Raw genomic sequence first — 22,882 nt, forward strand, 5'->3', positions numbered from 1 at the left:
CGGCGGATTAAACAAATGCCACTTGGGCTGCAGTGTAGGCCGAGTAAAAAAAACCAGATTGATAATGTCATATACGTTATTCTTTGATTTTTAAAAAAAGGTTTGTGGTCAATTTAGAACTTTTATCATACGTCAAGTTCGACATTTGAATGAAGTCTAAATATACGACGCTAATACGCGACGATAATATATACGCGAAAAAAAATTTGAAACCTAGATGTAATAAAAGAAAAAATGGATAACAATGATTTATTAATATTATCTACACTAATATATAAATAAACGATAAAATTATTGCAGGCTAAAACTATATTTATACGTATAACAGAAGAAAAAAAATAAGGTTTCCCGATATTTTAAAAGTGTTAAAGTTGTCGCAATTCGAGAACTTTTCGGTCTCTACGACCATCGGTTTCATGAGCCATATGCCCCGTGCCCCCGTGTGATTTCGAACGAGCAATTCTTAGAGCTACATACCGACTTAAATCACCTGACCTTGCGGATCGCTTTATTTCTGATTCGTTTTCGCAATGAAATTTCGAGCATAGCCCTCTCTATTACTCTCTGGGTGACATTAAACCTTATGAGGCCCATCGTTAGCGACCACGTCTCAGATCCGTATGTCATTTGGGGTCGCTAGCGTCTATTTAAACTGAAATATCCACCCGCCGCGCTGCATCGTAGGAACTCACAGAGCGATCTTTTATTATTGAACATTCTCTTGGTATTAAAACTGGTAGACGACATTGACGTTGACCATTTAATAACTCTACTTGAGAAACACCCTGGTATAGAGTCAAAACACGAGGAGGGAAAACCGGTCCATTTTTCAAGAATAACCGCAACAGTATATTGAAGACGTGATGACGTGCATTGCGATGTCATGAAATTTTATATTCTTAAGAGATGAACCATGTAAACGCCCAAATCAAGGCTCCAAGGATAACATTTGTGTTAATTTACAGTTAACAAAACTAATCTCAATAAACCTTAAAACATGGAAGTTTGAAGTACCAACAAGCAAACAACAATAAAATATCCGAAAAAGACCAGTAGGTTGGCAAGTTGAAGTGGCAGTGATAACACACGGCTGTTGGGGCCTTACGGATCGAGAGTGGGGACCACGGATTGGTAAATGCAACGTGGTAAGTCCACCCACAAGGTGGACATATTGTCTTGTTAAGGTCGTCGGAAAACGCTAAATGCAAGCCACTTCTAACGGGTTTTTTTGAACATGTATGAAGGTCTTATGAATGAAACAACATTTACCAATGAGAAAAAATGACTACAACTCCTCAAACGACATGCCGCCTGACCTTTTGAAAGTTTTGGTTTTTTAAAAATCATGTCCTAAATTTAGACGTTTAAATAAGTCTTTGTAAATGTTTTAATTCCTCCTTTTTTAACAATAGTTTCTCTCTATCTATCAATTTTATGTGTTCCGGTACCGACATGACGTAATGTTTGCTTGATAATTTAGACTCCAGTTTATCTAAATTCTCTTCAAGTTTCTTTACTCTGTTTTTAAGTTTCTCTTTAGCTGCTGATATAATAGTGTCCGCACCATCATCTTCTATAACTACCTTTACTTCTGTATCTTTATCGAGGAAGGTAGATACATAGTTCTTATTTAAATCAAAATTTATTTTTATATCTCTGCATTTTGTTAGACGTAGAATCATTTCCTCATTATTATCTATATCTAACATCAGTACATGGTCATTAGTGGCGACATTTATTGATGATCTAATTTTATTTGTGATATTGTACATTCCTTTCAACTCTCTCACAAGGTTTATAACTGTCAGAAGCCTGTCTACTTGCGTTTCTAAATCTTTGTTTCTCCAAATTTCAAAGTTTTCAGTTAAAGGAAAATCAAAGTAAGCTTTATTTTGGTCGTTGAAATTGTAAACAATGTTAGTTTCAAAAACAGGCACTTTGGGAATCAATTCGTCAGTCACGTAAACCATTATAGGTGCGAGACACCTTAAGGAAGTGTTAAGAACAACTGACAGTGTATGCGCATGAGCATATCTTGTAGTTTCCTCGTCACCGTCAAATCCAGGTTTAGTTGCTTCTAAATAAACATCGCAAAACTCATTATATATTAACTTTTTAATTGCTTTCGTAGCTATGTGGAAATCGTATTCGTCCATGGCTGTGTTTACTTTCTCAACCATATCTGCCATTCTACTCAATATCCATTTATCGAAATATGTTAAATCATCTTGTGTAACCTCCTCGTCGATTTCTTTTAATTTGTCAAATGACAATTGTGTGTACTTGATACTTTGCCAGATTTTATTACAAAATAATTTATTTGCATTGCATTGGTGCATATCAAAATTAACAAAATGTGATTTGACATCTTGAGACAATAATGTGAATCTTAAAGCATCAACACCACACTCCGGAATTCCGTTTGTAGTGGAATAATTAGATTTATGATACGCTATTGCTCTATTTACCTCTTCTTTATTTAATATACCATCTTGCTGCATTTCAATCGCTTTTGACTTTAGATCTTCAATTGAAATTCCATTTATTATATCAATTGGATCTATGACATTGCCTCTGCTTTTGGACATCTTTGCACCTTTATTATCGCAAATAACACCATGAAGTAGAACATTATCAAATGGCAAATGACCAGTTAATTCGATACCTAACATTACCATCCTATGTACCCAAAAACCTAATATATCATGCCCGGTCACCATGAGATTAAGGGGATAGAAATCTTTATAGTCAAAACTGTCATGAGTTTCTGGCCAACCTAATGCTGCAAATGGATATATACCAGACGAAAACCATGTATCAAGAACATCTGAGTCCCTTTCAGTAATAATTTCCTCTGGTGGTGTCCTCAGATATTTCGATGCTTGGATCTTCGCTAAAATTTCGTCCGTCGCTGCAATCCATATCACGTCTTTATCAACTGTACATTTGTATGCTGGTATTTGATGTCCCCACCAAAGCTGCCTGGAGATGCACCAGTCTCTTTCGTCTTCTGTCCAATTAGTCCAATTCTTAACATATTTCTCTGGGATTATTTTTAACTTACCAGTTTGAACCGCATTAGATGCCGCTCTATTTAATTTTCTACATGATAAGAACCATTGTTCTTTTGGTAGATGATCTATGACGTCACCAGAGCGGCTGCAAACTGGTAAAGTCATTTGATGTTCGTTAACAGATTTTAGTAGGCCCATATTATCTAATGTTTGAACCAATTTCTCTCTACAATCATAGCGTCTCATTTGATCAAACATTTGGACTGTTTGCATAAGTCCATCCTCATTGATCACTTGTATTAATGGTAGCCTATGACGTTTAGCAACTTCATAATCTATTTTACTGTGTGCCGGAGTTATTTTTACAGCTCCAGTGCCAAGTTGTGTATCAACCATCTCATCAAATATTATAGGAATTGTGTCATTCCTAAATGGATGAACCACTCTTTTTCCTTTGTAGTGTTTGTACCTGTTAAAAACATATTGTTTACATTACTTATGTAAATTCAACTATTATTCTTTACCTAGTACTTTGCCATAAAACAAGAGCTTGCAAATTGTGATTTAAATAGAAAAAGGAGTCTTGCATGGACTTATTTTAAACTAACTTCTTAACTATGACCATGATAAATATAAAAATAGTATAGAGAGTAATGTAATACCTATTATCACCGGGATGCACAGCAATAGCTGTATCACCCAGCATAGTTTCTGGTGTAGTGGTTGATACAATAATTTCCTCATTACTGTCATAAATTTTGTATGCAAAATTGTAAATCAGACCAAATTTCACTGGATTTTTGTATCCTGACAATGTAAGGTTTGTTGGCTTGTCTATAGCCATGTTCTCGACTTCTATATCTGAAACTGTTGACTTAAGAGCATTGCACCAATTGACTAGAGCCTTCTTCCTGTATATTAAACCCCTCTCAAATAATTGAATAAAAGCTGTGTTCACAGCATAAGTGTGATTGTGATCCATTGTGAAAGTCTCTCGAGACCAGTCTAGCGAACAGCCCAAAGTTCTGAGTTGTTGGCAGATGGTGTTGCCATGCTTTTCTTTCCAATTCCATACTTCTTCATTGAATTTATTGCGGTCAATTTCTTTCCGGAGAATGCCTTTTTTACTTTTTAAATAATTCTCAACTACACCCTGGAAGAAGAGAGAAGAGAAGTAATAAATATTCATAAAGCATCAATAGAAACTATATTACAATTTGTTTCTAAAAATTTTAACCAATTTCTAGCCTGCTCATAATTTTCTTACTACATGTTATTAAAAAATATGAACACAGCTACTCCTTTTCCTATATTTGGAGTGAATAAGTATGTAAAATCAAAAGACTAATAAATCCCACAAGAGGACCACTGTAACAGAATTTTATTAATGTTCTTAATAATATATAACATAATTGTTTATCGTTATATGAGATTCAAATGGGACAGCAAACATAACACAATATAACCAGTGTGTAGGTAGACAGGCAGACCTTATTGGAAGACACTAGATGCAGGCAGACAGCTTTCAACCAGTCTTGTTGGAAATCTGTGTGGGCGTCTATGCCCCACAGTGGACATCCTACAGTTCAAATAATGGCGATGAGGACACAAGATTAAAATTATATAATTATAATACAGCAAAAGTGTCTTTCGTAGTATATTGTCATATAGAATATACCTGTGTGGCTATACCAGCATGATCTGTTCCAGGAAGCCATAAGACATTGTATCCCATTGACCTCTTGCGTCTCATAATCACATCTTGAATAGTTGATGACAATGCATGACCTAAAGAAAATGAATAGAGTTGTATAAGGTGTCTAAAAAGAGAATTGATATTAGTTTAAAAGTTTTTTTTTTATTTAAAATTGTTTGGTGTCTTAATTAAAAAAGTTAGTTGTAATTGTTGTTTAAAATTTTATTAGATTCTTTTAAAACAAATAATATAGTATTATAATCAATTTTAAAATTAAGGTTTTACAGTTTTTTCAATCAAAATCTGTTTATTGAGTTTCAAACTATCAAATATTAACATGTTAATTTATTTTACTTTCTGTTACAACTATTAATCAAAATTGAGTAGGGGATTAGTGAAATAGGACAAGGATACTAATTACACATTCACGAAATAACTTCCTAGACTGGTATTATAATGATTAAATTTGTAGAGGCATTGAAATATTCCAGACCTCCCAAGCAGACAAAATTAACAGATATTGTAGTTTGATTAAATAAATGTTACAAATGTAATAGTTTAGATTAAATTGTTAATATGTTTAAGATATTAATTCTCAAATTGAGTTCTGAAATAATAAAAATTGACTAAATAAAATCTATTTTCTTGGCCACCGTTAAGTGTAACAAAAAGGAATTAAACCAACAAATCCATAGTAATTTTAAGCTAAGTAATAGACCAACTTACCATAAATATGGCTATTTATGGTAAGTTTTTTTAGTTGTATTACAGTAAAAATATAAATATTTTTGTAATATTTTTACCTAAATGTAGTTTCCCAGTAACATTAGGCGGTGGTAAGACAACGCTATAAACGGGTTTTTTACTACCATTTTCTGCTCTAAATAGTGAGTTCCTTTCCCATTCATGATATTTATCTTTTTCGACTAATTTTGGTTTGTAAGCCGGTGCAGATAAATTCGGTGTAACAATTACACGCGTAGTACTTAATTTCAAAGTCCTACATGGTAACATCCTAGGCAATTTTACGTTTCGTCTAATTATTGTCATTTTTATTTTTAAAATACTCAGTTTATTTCATCTAAGAACATTTTTTTAATAATAATATTTTGACATTAGATATATACAAATGTTTTGACAGCGGGCCTGTAGTTATCAAAAGAAAAGGACAAATGCATCCATATTATTAAGTACATACATAAAATTTAAAAATATATAACATATAATCTTTAAATAATATTTAGCAATTCTCATGAATATAGAAAAATATAAAAATAATTATTACTGTTCATATGAACTTTTAACTTATACTTTGGCGGTGTTACTCTGGATTAAAAATTACAATATTAAAAAAAAAATCATTTTTGTTCATAATACAATAATCTTAGTCTTTATTTAAGAGATGGCGTATGAGATTCAATTTTAATGGAATTAAAGATAACTTCTTTGTTTAGCGTAATCGGAAACGATAATGTCAAATTATGACCTTGAGAAAAATAATAAGGTACATTGCTTATTTCCCACACACTTGTTTATCAGCTGAGTTGTATTTACAATTATAAATTTGCATTGAATGGATTTTGTACGTAGTTCCATATTTTAGTTTAAATATGTAACTCATTAAGAAATTAAAAACTTATTAAAACTAAATATTAATAAAATACCTTCTTTATCCTTTGTTTTTATCACTCTAAATGTTATCTTTATAAAATATTATCTACCCGCAGAGTCCTAGGTCCGTTTCCTTGACTGTTTTTGAGATAAGCCGAGAGCTAGATAATCATTTGAAAATATATTATAGAAGAAATGGCTTTATTAGTGTATTTAAATCCGTTCAGGTTTTTTAAAGATTTTGTGCGTACACCTATAGAAGCGTTTATTGGAAAGCAATATTTAGATTATAAAAAGAAAACTGACAAAGGCATAAACAGTATAAAAGACTTGTTAATAAGAGCAGGAATAGTAGCAGTGTTTCTATCAGCAATTTTGTGGATTTCTATATTTATGTATGTTATATTCTACTATATTTATATGCCTAATGTTACGCATATAAGGCCGGTGCATTTACAATTCAAGTAAGTATATATATTTTTAAGTTTAAAATAAAATTATGTATCAATATTTAAAAAAAATAGTTTCTTAAATTAACATTCATTAGTTTGTAAAAAATTAATCAATAATTACTTTGTAATATTATTATGGTTCTGATATAAGCCATTTCTCACTCAGAGTAAGGTGTTAAAATTCATTTAATGGCATACCAGTCTTCTAAATTAATTATTATTCTAGTACAAATTTTTAAAACTCCCATAGGAATTACAGCAACCCAGAGCTATTCCTCTCAACACTCAGGAGAGACTCCAGATTTTGAGGTGTTTAGTCTTTGAATATATTTGTCACTGGGAATTTCTACAGCATATGAGACATGTTGCATATTCATAAAGCTTTTTTAATGTTGTTATTTACCTACAAAATGGTATTATTATAGCTATATAAGATAATTTATTCAATTAGTGTATGAAAGATAATTTTAGATCAACTATTAATAATGCTGTTAACTCTTATATTTTGTAGGTAGATAAATAACAATTAATTTTTATATGGATGAAGGTATCATTACATTTTTCACTTAAAATTCAAAATTAAAAAAAATTATTAACATTTTGATAACAATTCTTACCTTCAAATTTTTAAACATATTATTTTAAAGTGTATTGAAATAAAAATAAAAATAGATATATTGGCCCTTCCTAGTGATTTAGTTTTTTATCAGAGCTTAAGATAATATCAAAATGTTGTAACATTAAGTAAACCAAGAATATAGTGATATACCTATAACTTCAATTTTATAAAAATAATGTAGTTATATTAATTGCACTGTTCCCAAAGTTGGAAGTACAATTCAATGCAGATTCAATAATCTATACAGGTGATGCATACAATGTACTATTAATCATAGAACATAACAGTTTCACTACAATAGTTCATGATTCCAATATATATGTATGAACAGTGGAAATCTGTAGGTTTTCTTTTATATATATTTCACTAATAGTATCATAAATCAATCATAAACTGCTATAACAACCTTGTTTAAAGCAGTACACAGATTTATTTGGGGATATTTTTTATGAAATCTAATCATTTTATGTATGGTCTAGACCGTGTGAAGAGCAGATGGGTGTGTGCTCTTTCCCCTCCGCACATGTGCAGTTGACCAGATTGAGCAGCCTGCTAATGTCGGGACAGCCCTACAGGATAAAACTGGTATTGGATATGCCTGAGACTCAAGTCAACAAGGATTTAGGTGTTTATTTATTACCATTCAGCACATTAGTTCTTATAGCTTTTACGACGAATTTGTTGTATTGTTTAGGTCTATATAAAAACTTGTTGTAAGAATATGAGATTAATACTGTGGCTCAAAGTTACTGATGGATCTCGAAGAAGTGTGTCTGAAGTAGAAGTGGGCGGGGCATATCGCTCTTTTAATCTCCGATCATCAGGGACGGAAGGTTCTCGAGTTTTACCACGAGCTGAAAGACGCGGCGGTCAGGCCCCTGTGGGCAGACTGATGACATAGTTCATAAAGAGACAAGCCAAGAGGCTGATTGGTAATAATGCTTTGGTGAGCGCTAAGAGTTCAAGCTTGGAGCATCAGTGCAAAGTTGCCAGTTTATCGGTATTATATAGGCATACCCTTTCTTCCATCGGACTTCAAATCGCACGGATTCAAGATATCTGTACACGGTTGAAATCCCTTCCATTCGTACTAGGCGTTTCGCTACTACTTTTATAGTTCGAACGGGCAAGGAGCGGAACAATTTACCGGCTTCATTGTTTCCAGCCAACTATAACTTGGAAGTCTTCAAAACAAGAGTAAATAGGATTTTTTTAAAACATTTTAATGGTTGTATAACCGAGCAACACGTGGCCCGCAGGCCTGTTAACATGTTTATGGCATTATTGAAATTTTAATTTATTTCATCGATTTTCTCCCATTGACATATTGTTATAAAATTAATTATAATAAAATGGTAGTACATAATAAATCGAAACAATTTCTTTGTGACGAGTTACTCACATAGTGATTTGTTCAGTAGTACAATACGAACGCGACATATCTGCGCGATTTTTTTATACTGAATTTGTAAATGAAAACTACTATTTTTAATTTCACATTTTATAATTGCAATGTTTAATATAAATAAAGTTTTTTAGATTATTAATAAGTGTTACTTTATGTGCGGCCCGCCAAACAAAAAAGGTTGCTCACTCCTGCTTTACGCAAAAAAGAATTAGATTTTGCAAAATGGTACACAAAAGCCCGTGTTATATATGTATTTGGGTATATGTGTATGGGTATTTGTAAATAATCTGTCTTATCGAAAGCAGGCGATGTTTTTATTGTGTGATAGTGGTTCATTAATAATTTGTCGTGTTTTGATAATAAAACAGTTGTCACTCATGCGTGTGACGGTTTCGTGTGATCACTTTAATAATATGCGATAATTACGAGCTTCGTTTCCGGGGTTTGGCGTGGTTATATACTTCATCGCTTGTACAGATCTACGACATTTTTTGGACTATCTGATACATCATCTCGGCCATAAGGCCTCTGCTGCATATGGGCTTATCCTAGAAATTTCCAAAAGTACCTATTAGTAGAAGCGGTCTATAATCAGCGTCTTCCGATGACCTTAGCGAGGTTGTCTGTTCTTGTAAGATAATGTCCGTCGCTGCGCTTGCGGATTCGTTTTAAAGCCTCTTCACTATCCGCACTGTGCGCTATGTGGCCAGCCTACTGCAACTTGAGCTTGCCAATTCGCTGGGCTATATTGTTAACTTTCGTCCGTATACAGATCTCATTCGTAATTCGATATCGCAGAGAAATAGTATAGTACTACTAGCTGATCCCGCAAACGTTGTTTTGCAAAAAAAATTAAAGTTTTTAATTAACAAATGTAAGATAAGGGTTGATCGTAGAGGGTTGAAAATTTAGGTTTGTATGTATTTTTCTATGCTGTATCATAATAAAATAAAAACCCAAAAAATTGTCTAAAAAATTAAAAATGAAATTTAGGGGTGGACCACCCTTATCACTTAAGGGTATGGAAAATAGATAGTAGCCGATTCTCAGACATACTGAATACGCATGTAAAATTCGGTAAAAATCGGTCAAGCTGTTTCGGAGGAGTTCAAGTTTGAACACCGTGACACGAGAATTTTATATATAAGATGTTCCCATAGTTCATTGCGCTAATCTAATAGAGAACTGTCCAAACTAGATACGTCTTTGAGCCAATAATAGAAGTTGGAAGTTTTGTTTAATTTGGGGAAGTAGTTGGTGTTAGGATTCGCCCTACAACTACCAAAGCAAGCCTTCTATCTAACTTGAGTTATACATGTTATAAATTAGATTTTCAGCACGCGGGCACCTTTTCACCTGCCAGAGTTGATTAAAGAAGAAAATAGTTGAGGATTCATGACAGGTTGCGAAATAAACTCTTTGTCCAACATTATATATAAACATATATATATGTATTACCTTATATTTAATTGTCGGTAATATCAATTATCCTCCCCGGATGGCAAAAAAAATTATCCAAATACAACAATGTAACCACGTAAAGATTCTTCAATAAAAATATATTCAATAAAAATACTTAAAATATTTACATCTATGTGCTTATATACAGGAATATGATATCTAAAACAGTGTTTTAAGTCGATCCTTTAAAGTTCTACTGTTTAGGTGTTTGGAGAATTTCATAAAAAGTTAAAAAAACAGTGTTTGTTCTCAGGAATGTTCATGGTGTGCGCTCAGATGCGTGCGAAAGGCGGCGTCTTCGTGTCCTCGTCGTGCAGGTCCGCCATGATAAGATACAGGTAGAAACAAGACTCGGTCGAATTTACACATCTGAATATATAGTAAAGAGGTTATGCATGTGAAGGAAACTTGGAGATTCTGGAGTAAAGATCCATCCACGAGGTGAACAGATGCCTTCTTAAAGTTTTCGAAAAAAGCTGGCTAGCAGCTTCCAACCCAATCTATTTGTAATCTATTTGGGAGCTCTATCTCCAGCAGTGTACATCCTATGGCTGAAATGATAAAGATGATGATGAAATAATAACGATCTCATTTGTTTTTGTGTATTCATACACGTCAATATGTGTAAAGTATTATCATCACCATTACATCAGCCATTGTAAAGCACAGGCTTTCCAAAAAAATCGCCACGATGATCTACCTTGCGATGCCCACATCCAGCTACTTCCCGTGCCTTTAAGTATGTCATCGGTCTACCTAACAGGTCTTACGCCGTTTTAATAATTATATTTCAATTCTCTTTTCAAATAATAAATTCGTTATTTGTATTTCCCGCCAAAACAATATCTATGTACATTGTATATACACAGACAGATATGTACACAGACTGGTACAAGACGTTTCGGATGATATAATTATTGTTGCTTAGGTTAAAATACAAAACTGCGGCAACAATTTACTGCAGTCCTGAGGTACCGCAGAATAATCAGATCGGCAAGTTGAAGTGTGTAGTAACAGTGGGCAGTCCAGGCCACATAGCTCACCGGATAGAAGGCTGCTGGAGCCTTAAAATTGAAGGAAGCTGTAGGCACCAAGGACCCTCAAGCGTGGCGAAGGACTTTCACACACAAGGCGGATGAATGTTTGTTTACCATGTTAAGGTAAAAAGAAAAATCTGGTCTTGTTAGAAGTCCATTTTTACTGCTGATAAAGTGTTGATGATGGTGGTAATATTGGTGATACAAATTTTCCCCACAGGTCTAAGTTGCACCAGCTGATAAGGACTACTGTTTTCGCGCCGCTGTTCCTCAGCGGCGTCGATGAGGAGAAGCAACAAATCCACGTGGAGCTGTTTAGTGACTTCGTGGATGATCCGGTTAGATGATCACAATGTCAAGTTTTGTATAATAATAGATTAGTTTTTTACTATACCGAGACCCAAAGAGAGAGAGAGAGAGCATGAGTCTGAATCAAACACGTAGTGTCTTCTATCGAGGGGCTATACGGCTGTACTAATCTTATTATTATCTACATAGAATCATTTACGATCATCCACTTGTGTACGCTAGGATACGAAAGCCCGATGAAGACAATAGAAACTAGAATCAGATTAGAATTCTCTACGATGACATCCTTCGACATGAATCAAGAGAGAGTTCCAAACACACACGATATAAATAAGAATTAATACCATAGATATTTTAGTAAGCAAATGTAACTAAGAAACTTAAATGTAACAGAGCCGATGAAGGGGGGTTTTGGTCAGTAAGAGTCAGACACAGCTTGGGCCCTCCATTCCCAGGCGTTCTATGCAGGATTTCCCCCCTCCGTTTAGAAATTCTAAATAGAAATAGAGGCTCTGACTATGTTAGAGAAACCCTGTCAATAAAACTATCTAAAATAAAAACTCACATGACATTAGAGCGTGAAAATAAAAATGTAAAAAAAAATTTAATAATAGCCCAGTCCGTGAAAAAAGTCCGTGTAAGATAGGGGAAGAAAAGGTTCCTAATAACGGAAGCCATTAAAAAAAGGAAAAACGCTCTTGATATGACTGACAACAAGCTCAAGCGATTTTTTTTCGTAGCTTTAACAATTTCTTGCAACACCAACAAATCCTTAGGTCTTGACCCTCGAGGCTGTGTTTTGGCTAGACTTTTTCTGCAACGTTAGTAGAATCTGCAGGTTCGAGGAGACATAGTGCAAAGGCCACTTAACCTAAAACCTCTTTTATGATACTAAAGCTCAAAGGATTCCAAAGGATGCTTGACTAAGACCGCTGCATACTTACCGTCAAGTTTTTAGTTTGCGGCGAGCGCTCCTAGAGCCGATGCTTCTTTTAATTTAGCTCCAGGGCTTCCTCGAGGTTTACATTTGACCGTTTGGTGCTTTGTCATCTTCATCTTGACCAAGCTGTAATTTCCATGGACTTACTATATTTTTTAAATTTGAAAAACTGGTGGCTGGTCTCATCAGGAGCTGCCGGTGACGGACGCGTACGTTGAGCTGCAGTCCCGTTTCGCGCAAACGTACGGCTGCGAGCTGCACGTGCAGGCCCACTTCACGGGCCTGCGGTACCTCATGTACTACTGGCCGAGGTTCTCCGCCCTCATCGGTGAGTGAAAACTCTCCTTAATTCATTGATTTCTGCAGGTTCTTGATTTGAAAAATTCTCGATCGATCTCGATCTCGAGAAGAGATCCAAACTGGAAAAAATATAAAGAATGCAATCATCATCATCACTTCAGTAGATAGAGGGCTGCTGCAAAGCATAGGCCTCCTTTAGAGATCGCCTCGGTGAATGGTCTTGAACTGATCGCATTCAATTCAATGCCACCTTAAAAATTGAAATTCTCAGCGGGCTATCTTCTTTCTTAAACATTTTCTTATTTTAAACACAACACTTATCTTTTTAGTTGGATCATTTTATAAAAATGGCCATTTCAACTCAGCCGCCATATCGAATTTCTCAATATTTTTCCATAGATAAGGAGCCATATGGAAAACTGTTGTATGCAATGTAATTCTAAAATTACATTTACCTTGCGGCCCTTTAAATCGGAATTGTGTAATATTGCATAATGTAAACATTGTCTAAGGTAGATAGATGACTTTGGAAATTTCTGGGGATGACTTCTGTCTAGCAGTGGACGTCATACTGCTAAGATGATGATGATGATTGGCCAAGTTTTTGTGCAAAAATCTCAAGAAGGTACTGTCTAGTAGACGCTTAGATTCAGCAATGTTGAGACCAAAACACGGCGAAAATATGCACAGCAAAATAATACAAATAATAACCACAAGATACCCTAGCAGTAAGGATTCTTATTACCTTCAATCAAAACTTTGACAAGAATTACCGATTAGCGATATTCTGAATTAAATAAAAATAATCTCTTATTAAATTAGTTTTATTTCAATTAGCTAATTATATTAGAAATTACGTTAGACATAATATAATACAGAAAAAATAAATAATTCTAAAGGTTTCACACTTCATTATCTTAGTTGTGGTATATGAGACTATTAAATAGTGTGTAGTGGAATCATCTCACCGTCATCGCTGAATTTCATTAATTATAAGTGTTAATTGACTTCTCGTCCTTGCAGGAATCTCCACAAACCTTTTCTTCGTGTCTCTCATATTTATCCTCAGCTGGTACCACCTTCAAGACGGTCTGCCCGAATTTATAAAGGTATTTCTAGTTTAAAGGTCGTCAAAGCCAAAGATCATCACGCAAGACGGTATCTTCTGTTATCAGTCTTCAGTTAACTCAATTTTTAGTTAACACAGTCTTCTGTAAACATTATCTTCAGTTAACACAGTCTTTAGTTAACATAACCTTCTGTTATCAATCTTAAATTAACTCAATTTTCAGTTAACACAGTCTTCTGTAAACACAATTTTCATTTAACATAACCTTCTGTTATCAATCTTCAGTTAACACAGTCTTCAGTTAGTACAGTCTTCTGTAAACACAATCTTCAGTTAACACAGTCTTCAGTTACATTACCTTATGTTATCAATCTTCAATTAACTCAATTTTCAGTTAACACAGTCTTCTGTAAACACAATTTTCACTTAACATAACCTTCTGTTATCAATCTTCAGTTAACACAGTCTTCAGTTAACTCAATTTTCAGTTAGTACAGTCTTCTGTAAACACAATCTTCAGTTAACACAGTCTTCAGTTACATTACCTTATGTTATCAATCTTCAATTAACTTAATTTTCAGCTAACAGTCTTCTGTAAACACAATTTTCAGTTCACACGGTCTTCTGTAAACACAAATTTCATTTAACACAGTCTTCAGTTAACACAATGTTCAGTTAACAAAGTCTTCTGTAAACACAATCTTCAATTAAAACGGTCTTCAGTTAACATAATCTTTAGTTAATACAGTCTTTAGTCAACCTAACTTCAATCAATAGTCTTTAATGAACAGTTTCACTGGACGCAGTTTTCGATCAACATAGCCTTGAGTCTCAGTATTGAGGTAGCAAAAGGCTTTAGTCGTTAAATTTGTAATTTTGTAATTAAGTGCGTTTTTAAAAGATCTGCAAATAAAGTGTTAAATTTCTCTTTACGCAAATTACATTTATTTAAAACACAAATTTGTTAGTCATAGTAATTTAAAACACATTTTGAAACACATATGGATAGATATATATTTTTGGATATGTATTATATATAAATAAAAAGGGAACTCTAGAGCAAAGAGCCACAGGCTGGCCTTTCCTTGGTGAGAGGTTTGTATAAGGATAAAAAACAATATTGCTTTGAGTATATTTATAAATTCCAGACTCATACTTCAAGATTTACAATCATTCATAAAAAAAAAGTGCATGTCGCTACTGGGAACATTGCAAAAACCGTTTTTTTTTTGGGTTTAGCGGGAAATTTCATAATACATGATATTTTATATCATTTCGTTTCGTTCGTTGGCATGAAGAATCAATATTCTTTGCTTTATTTTCTTTTTTAGATTTTACTCTGTTCTTAATAACTCTCTGACCCCTGCATTTAATATTGTTTTTTTATTCTATTTCAATACTCGATTTCCTGTTTTTACACTATAATTTCTTATTTATACTATATTTTACTATATTTAGTTATTGTTAAGTTCATTAAACTAATCGATTACACGAACTATAAATATGGAAAGAATTCATTAGAAAGAAAACCAGGTGTACGATTTCCTAAAAGTACATGAACATTACATGCAAAGAAAATTCATGCTGGAATTTGAAGAATACATATTTTTAAACAAGGAAGAAATGTCATTCAATTTTAAAAATTATATCTCAAAATTTTCTGAACTGAAAGTTTTCAAAAAGAAATCTGTAAAATTTAAGCTATTGGACCGCTACCATTTTTTCTCGAATGCTTTGCTTTCATTCAGCAAGTGTTGTCAGAGAGTTACAGAAGGCTGCTGCTGAAAAATCTGGAATTTTCTTGTAAACATTACAACCTCCATAATGACATTAGATGTTTGACAAGTTGCCCCGTCTTACTGCATTCAAGTTATGGAGTTGTACTTATTGAGCTCTTGAAGCTGTGTTTGTAAGAACTTATTAAAAAAAAAACAAAAGTGAATTTTATTATGGGCCGCTTTTAAAAAAATAGACGCATGTAAACGCATCTTCAATTTTCATTCATTTGTGCCATTCACGTATCAAAGTTAAAAGAATACCATCTCAACTCTATTTTCGCTTTATTTAATTCTGATAGTTGTAACATAGTTTTTATAAGTCATACTTATTAAAGTCTGATAACGACATACATATATAGACCATCGAAAGGCCTTGTTGGAATGGATTTTTTGTCTCTTTCTCTCGCATGGGTTATATAGGCATTGCGAAATAGCTTTTTCTAAAGATGATGCCATAAACTTGTTTCAGAGAAAATTCGCGGGTACTGAAGTAAAAATTGAAGACGCAACTGGAAAAGTGAAGTTAGAAAAGGAGGAAAAAGGTAACTAATTACTTATAAAACACACTTGCTTATAAATAAAGATGTTTATTGAAAAACTTCGATACCATAGTTATATTTTAGTTTGTGTAGGTAATTAATTATATATGTGGACTTTATTTAAGATTCCTTTTTTATTTATATAACATACTTAAGAAAGTAATACAAATATCCTAACACGGTTTAGAAATTTATAAAATAAAAACGTAAAAAAAAACTTTTACAATGTGAAGTAATTTTTATATGACAATGAAGCTAGGATGAAATACTCTACCGCTGTACACATATTAACAATATTGTAAAATTTTTCCACAAAAAAAAACTTGAGTAGAGCTGTAGACTCGGCGTTGGTAGGGCCCTCAAGATCGGTCATCTTGGCGATCTATAAGGGAGGCCTATATCTTGGAGTTGGCGCCTATAGGCTGATATGGTGATGATGATAAAAAGTGTTCACTGTTAATGATTCTAACTTAATAATAATATAAGTGATTATTGTTGAAGTTTAATATTATTTAAACCTTGATATTAAAGTAGATGATAAAACATTAGCAAGAAGAAAGAGACTTAAAGGTTTTATTCTTTCGGACAGAAAACTGTTATAAGAGAGAAAGAAAATGACTAATATTCCTTTCGAATCTATGTTACGTATCTTTTGAATATTATTTAATTTAATTATTGATGTATACTCTATCATCTGTTTAATTGGCTTACAAAACTGCAATATAAAAGCGCTGTAGTAAATATGTTAATTGATTGTGATTTTTGTTAAAATACATAGAATTCCCGATCTTCGAGGACGAGGCGCTCCTTGAAGAGTTCCAACGGCTGGAGATGAAGAAAGCTAAAGACTGAGATATTTTAGACAACTATTTTTTATATTCAATGTGATGTTTGTGGACAAGCAAAAATGATTGGATTCGTTAATTTTATATTTTTCTAAAATGTAATCGAACAGATAATAATTTGCATATCATTGACAATTGTACAAAGTACTATAATAAACATTTTTGAAATGAATTTAGTGTTTTTCTGTCTGTTTTTGTTATAGCCATCACCATTTCACCCATAGGACATCCACTGCTGAACATAGGCCTTCGCCATTGTATTTTTATGGCCCCCGTTTTTGGGGATCTCTCATACTGATCTACCATGTTTACTACACCTGCTGAAAGATTATTTACAATACATTTTTCACTTTATTCAATCTTCCGTGGTCCTTCTTATTCTCTTCTTTTCTTTGTTACCTTTCATACATCGCCTCTTTTCCTTCGCCTTCCTTTCAGAATACTGTAACAATTCTAAAATTTTATTTTTGATCTTTATTTTACTTCTAAGTTTTATCTTGTATCCGTCATTTTATTATCATTTACTATTATACATTTCTATATCACAATTTTTATTTCGGCTTTTAGAGTTTGTTCATAATATTTGTCTCTCACCTATACACCTTTGTCATTCCTTTTTATAACTGTTTCGATTATACTCCTTTAGTAACCCGGAAAGATCTGGCGTCCTCCCTCTTACCTAACTAGCGAGGCGATGTTACATTCCTTCATCCTTCTCTGCAATCGAAATTAGCAATCCGTTTAGATTCACCGATCGTTTCAAAGAATCGCCCGTTTCCCATGAATATCGGCACCGACGATTGTAAGCGATTTGCATCTAGTGTATTCCAAAGATTATAACAAGGTCATTTGTCCTTTTTGTGGGTGTCCTATGCTACGCTCCCTGGCCCGTGGTCACCACCATATCCTTAAGACACCAGCGGCCATTTGTTCTGGGCGCCATGTAGCTTCCTCACTGCCACTTCAATTCGCTAATCCGCTGCAATGCATTACGTCAGTTACTTTCGTTGTGTAGGGATCTACTCATTTCCGATACGTTATAATAAGAAATCAAACATTCAGATGCATATCAGAATATTTTTATATAGAGAGCATGTATATTTAAAGCGGATGTAGAACATACGTCAGGCCGTCTATGCTTAGATATCTCGTGTGCGTATTTTCAATCGCAGCCTCCTTCATTCTCCTCATCAGGCAGTGACTCACACTTCCGAATATGTATCTTACGAAAAATAGTATCCTATCATATGAATCATAGGTAGAAAGCACATATATGCATGGAAAAGTCTTAAAATGCGTTTAGATACCTATATGCACTTGTAAGATGACAAACCACACTTGGTTTTGCTCTACGTCACGGTCTCTTTAATTATTTGATGTGTGTGACGGTACAGTGAAAAAAGTGTGTAGTTGTCCGTTTTATAAACCGGGCTAAAAAAGGAACGTTCTACTACGTGGATGTCTTCATTTCAAACAGATGGTATAAACCAGGGTGATCCCGTGACTCTGTTCACCGCATGAACTTCATCTGTTTGACTTGATGTACCAAAGCATACCGATTGCGACATGATTGCGGTATTACGTTTATATATGCTACATACAAATAGATGAAACTGTATTTACGCAACCAAATGTTAGAGTAGAGAGGTAGACAAGCTGGTAGACGCGGCGTGTGTGGCCCCCCACCAGGTAGACTGATGACATAGTCAAGGTCGAGGAAAGCTGCTGAATAATGGTAGCGCAGGCCTGATCTTCGCGGGATAGGCCTTGTCGTGGGCATATGAGATGATGATGTAAGACTTTTCTTAATAAGAAAAGGACCAATATATGGCTACTTCCGCTATGCAGCAGTAGTCGTGCAATAAAGTGCCCGCCAGCCTGCTGATAAATGCGCATGCGACAAACAATGCGAATTACACAACTACCACCGTTTAATCACTCAACACGTGTTTCACCCCTCCATAGGGCATCCTCAGGAGTTACACCGACTAATGCCAAATTTCTTAAAAACTAAAGTGTTGAAATAAAACAATCTTCCCCATCGATAGTTACATTTATTAAATATTAAAATCGAAAGTTTATACATCGATAACAATGATATGTACAGATCTTAATACAGATTAAAATTTAAAATACACATTGGTATATAGTATAATGTATATAGAGTATACAAAGCCAAATTTTATCTATTTTTTTTAAACTTTCTGATTAACATTCCAAAGGCAAAGAGGGCAGTATACGTTGTGTCTAAACAAATTGTGCGATTTGCTTGCTAATTATAGAGGATTATATAATGAGTCGCTTAGTGGTACGTGAGAATGACATTCATAGCAACCACAATTGAAACTAACTACACCGGATCTAAGAATGCAGAGTAACCAATAAAAACCCTTTAGATAATATTCTAATAATAGATTCGCATGAGACTTATTCACTACATACATATTGTTACGTTTATAAACCTGTTATTAATTTTACATTTAGTTGTTGGAATTCACACTGTTCCAACAATATAGTACAACTACAGAGATAAGGTAATTTTTTTAATTTTGTATTATAGGATGATGATTCTCACAACTAAGTATTGTTGTCGAGTCAAGGTATTTCTATATCTATTTTACACCAATGAAATATAAAAAGGAACTTTATATTTATGAAACACCAAGATATGTATACAACTATAATGTCATATTTAATCTGTCCTACCGGAAATATAGTTCATATATTTACCACAGATTAAACAGAAAATAGTACTATGCCTTTATTCAAATTAAAGTGATCGTTTCTGGTCGGATAGTTATATTTTCAAATTAAAAATTGTATTTTTTATATGACATCGCTCGTGCGACCAGGAATCAGACGCGACGTGGATAAGTCCTCCACTAAGTAGACCGTCAGTCTCCAATACCGGTTTTCCTAGCGATCTCTGAGCGAGACTTATGTCTTATGATGATGATATAATATGTTACCATAATGTATTGCAATATACCATTTGACTAATCATAACAAATTGTTTATATGAACGTGCCAATTGGATTTTATTAATATGAATTTAGTAATTTTTATACCAAAAATTTGAACATCTTTCTTTAATTTGTCTAACAGATATAATGTTGACTGACAGATTCTAAAGCGAAGTGACATTTCAACATTTTAAAAATAATGAAGATATTTTTATAACCTGAATGCAGCTAACGGACTATTTGGACGAAGCAAGACGAAAGACGAAGATATTTTAGTGAAATCAAAATTAAACATAAATATTTTAATTAATGCATTCAGTATAGCGTAGTCGCCATCTCCCGTGAAATTTTCCTTTGTATATGTACTACACGAATAGTGATGATTCAATAGGCAGATTTATCTAAAAAACCACGTCCGCTTCACCAGAAAATTTTGAATAGATTATTATTATTATTATATATTATCTGTCGCCAAAAAGTCACTTTGGTGAAATTTCTTTAGATCGAATGTAAATTGGCTAAGGAAAGGTAAGTATAATCTTCTCTCTCTCTTATCGTAAATAACATTAAAATAATAAACATGGTTTTTAAAGCTTAATATAACGTTTAAGTTTTTAGTTCCAAAAAATTTAACTACGTAATATTAAATCTAAAACTTATATAAAATATATAACACTGTGAAAAAATCTTCTAAAAAAACGAATTTCCATAATAAAGCCGATTAGTTTTTAAATGATAAATAAAATAACCATTGACCAAGAGTTGTACATAAATTAAGAAAAAAAAACTTGTCTTTCTGAAACCCTCCTACACTAAAAATCTATATATATACACAAAAAAATTTTATAAATACTATCAAACAAAACATTGAAGCTTATTAACAAAAAATAAATTTACCTAAAGATGTTATAGCTAATTATGAAAAGCATTTTCGTATCGAAAAAATCACGCAAAGCGATACAAGTGAGATGCATAACTAACTGCTCCGGCTTGTTGGAGTGAGACAGTAAATTGCACCTGTTTATTCTGAGGACATATTTTGAAAATAGCCGCATTTGCAAAATTAAATAATTGAAGCCGTTTCCATAATTTCTTAGCCAAACAATAATAAATATGTTTCATTATCTTAATTTGAAAAAGGAATTTATCTCAGTATGAAGAAGTTTTAAGCGATTATAAAGTTTATGAATTAATTGTTCTATTATTGTGAGGGTTACCACAAAAAAGATCGCGGAAGGTCGCTGAATGTGGGCAGCAAAAGCCCGGTGATGTTGGCCATCTTCGCAGGCTTATGCTCAGGGCTGAACAGACTAGGGAACGTTTGGAACCGTCTTAGCTTTTGATGAAGGATATCATCACAGATGAGTCATACCTGATTCTAGTTTTTATTAAATCGGTATCTTCTGGCATTGTTATGAAGTTAGGACTCTGATAATAAATTATAATTAAATTTGTTTTCCTTAATTTTTTTACACATTAATATATTTTTTTTGTTTCGATTTGGAACGGAGATATATCAACAGAATTCGCACAATTGTGTTTGGCTGGAAATATTTTCGTTAATATTAGCACAATAGAAACATACGTGTTTTGTATTACTTATCCAAAGTACACATCATTAATATATTTTTATCTATGTAATCATTTTATCAAGTAAAGATATATTTCGAAGTGTATGTTAGATTAACTGGTAGTTTACGTTATGAGTTTAATTAACAGAGGCGTATGGTGTGAGCGGAGTGCCCTAATTATTTTGAACACTTTTACACCGAAAATCTAAATCATAAATTTAAAGCACTTTTTTTGGGACATTATACGACACCCTTCTCATATTAGAAGGCTTTGGTCGGGATTTCTCAACGAGATCGATGAAGAACGATAGTATACATCATAGCTCAGCGAATTTCCCAGTTGAAGTAGTGGCCGCTCAGACCTAAGGATTCTGAAGTGGAGATCAAAAACCGAAAAGACCAGCATGTCCATCGACATAATGGTCAAACGAACTTAACGAGATCGTCGAAACACGCTGGTTACAAGTTACTTCCTACCGTTTCTATTTGTAATATCAGTGAACATATTTCGCCTAAAATTTTAATGAAAAAGGCCTGCTGATAACAATACGGTTTAACGTATGGATTTTTAATATAAAAAATATTACATATCGACAGATTAAACTTCATCATATTGGGCCGCGTATATACAAATAGTTTGAAGCGTTGGCCTATTATGGAAAGAACTTTTGTATCGAAAAAATTCCGGACTGCAAAAAATCTATTTCGCTCTTTGGAGTAGATCGCTTAATGTTACTAGAGGTGAAACGAGTCGCGAGAGTGGGAATCTTAAGAGAGTTTAACGTTTGAGATATTTATTTAGGGAAAGCTGGACCTTTGGGACGTAATATTTACGTGGGGGGTGGAATAGAATGCGTGACGAGGGTAGAAAAGTGAAATTTCAGATATATAGCCCACATTACGGCTGTGATGAATGATATATTAAAATTTATATCATTAAACAAAACAGAGAGCCACGGTTAGCGGAGCAGTTTCATTATTTCCTATAAAATAAAAGGCGGGAAAGGTCACATTGCCCATAATACGTCAGCAAACTTCAAAATTTTTCAAATCTAATTCGAATTGTTTGGCAATAGAACAATGTGATACATTGTTCTAAACAATAGCACCTCTTAACGTCACAATGACGCGTGCAAACGTATCTTGGCACGTTTCACGAAGTGATCACGTAAACTTAATCATAAATTGGTACTAGTACAATTTCGGTATAATTTTTAGATACCGTACCGATTCATATACAAAGCGAAACATAAATATTCATATAGACATT

At 33.5% G+C, this 22,882-nt stretch overlaps 2 protein-coding genes across 3 annotated transcripts; one reads left to right on the forward strand and one right to left on the reverse strand.

Moving 5' to 3' along the window:
• Window positions 1–302: 302 nt before the first annotated feature.
• On the reverse strand, window positions 303–5,781 carry ValRS-m (Valyl-tRNA synthetase, mitochondrial). The gene is made up of 4 exons (XM_068768386.1): window positions 5,514–5,781; window positions 4,693–4,802; window positions 3,677–4,167; window positions 303–3,483 (listed from the first exon to the last, which is right to left on the reverse strand). Exons 1-4 carry the CDS (start codon window positions 5,758–5,760, stop codon window positions 1,365–1,367), a joined length of 2,967 nt encoding a protein of 988 aa, XP_068624487.1. The 5' UTR covers window positions 5,761–5,781; the 3' UTR covers window positions 303–1,364.
• A 454-nt stretch (window positions 5,782–6,235) lies between these two features.
• On the forward strand, window positions 6,236–17,230 carry Seipin (lipid droplet biogenesis associated protein seipin). 2 transcript variants are annotated; one of them, XM_068768388.1, is made up of 9 exons: window positions 6,236–6,292; window positions 6,438–6,785; window positions 7,872–8,017; window positions 10,515–10,599; window positions 11,519–11,636; window positions 12,737–12,875; window positions 13,871–13,956; window positions 16,164–16,236; window positions 17,012–17,230. In XM_068768388.1, exons 2-9 carry the CDS (start codon window positions 6,517–6,519, stop codon window positions 17,083–17,085), a joined length of 990 nt encoding a protein of 329 aa, XP_068624489.1. In that variant the 5' UTR covers window positions 6,236–6,292; window positions 6,438–6,516; the 3' UTR covers window positions 17,086–17,230. The 2 variants fall into 2 exon arrangements, with proteins under 2 accessions (XP_068624489.1, XP_068624488.1); XM_068768387.1 differs by lacking the exon at window positions 6,236–6,292 and having other exon boundaries at window positions 6,315–6,785.
• Window positions 17,231–22,882: the final 5,652 nt, after the last annotated feature.

Source organism: Battus philenor, unplaced genomic scaffold, assembly GCF_028537555.1.
Source record: "Battus philenor isolate CCGP_79_NKW_IND1 unplaced genomic scaffold, ilBatPhil1.0.hap1 SCAF_25, whole genome shotgun sequence".
In the NCBI taxonomy this organism is placed as follows: domain Eukaryota; kingdom Metazoa; phylum Arthropoda; class Insecta; order Lepidoptera; family Papilionidae; genus Battus; species Battus philenor.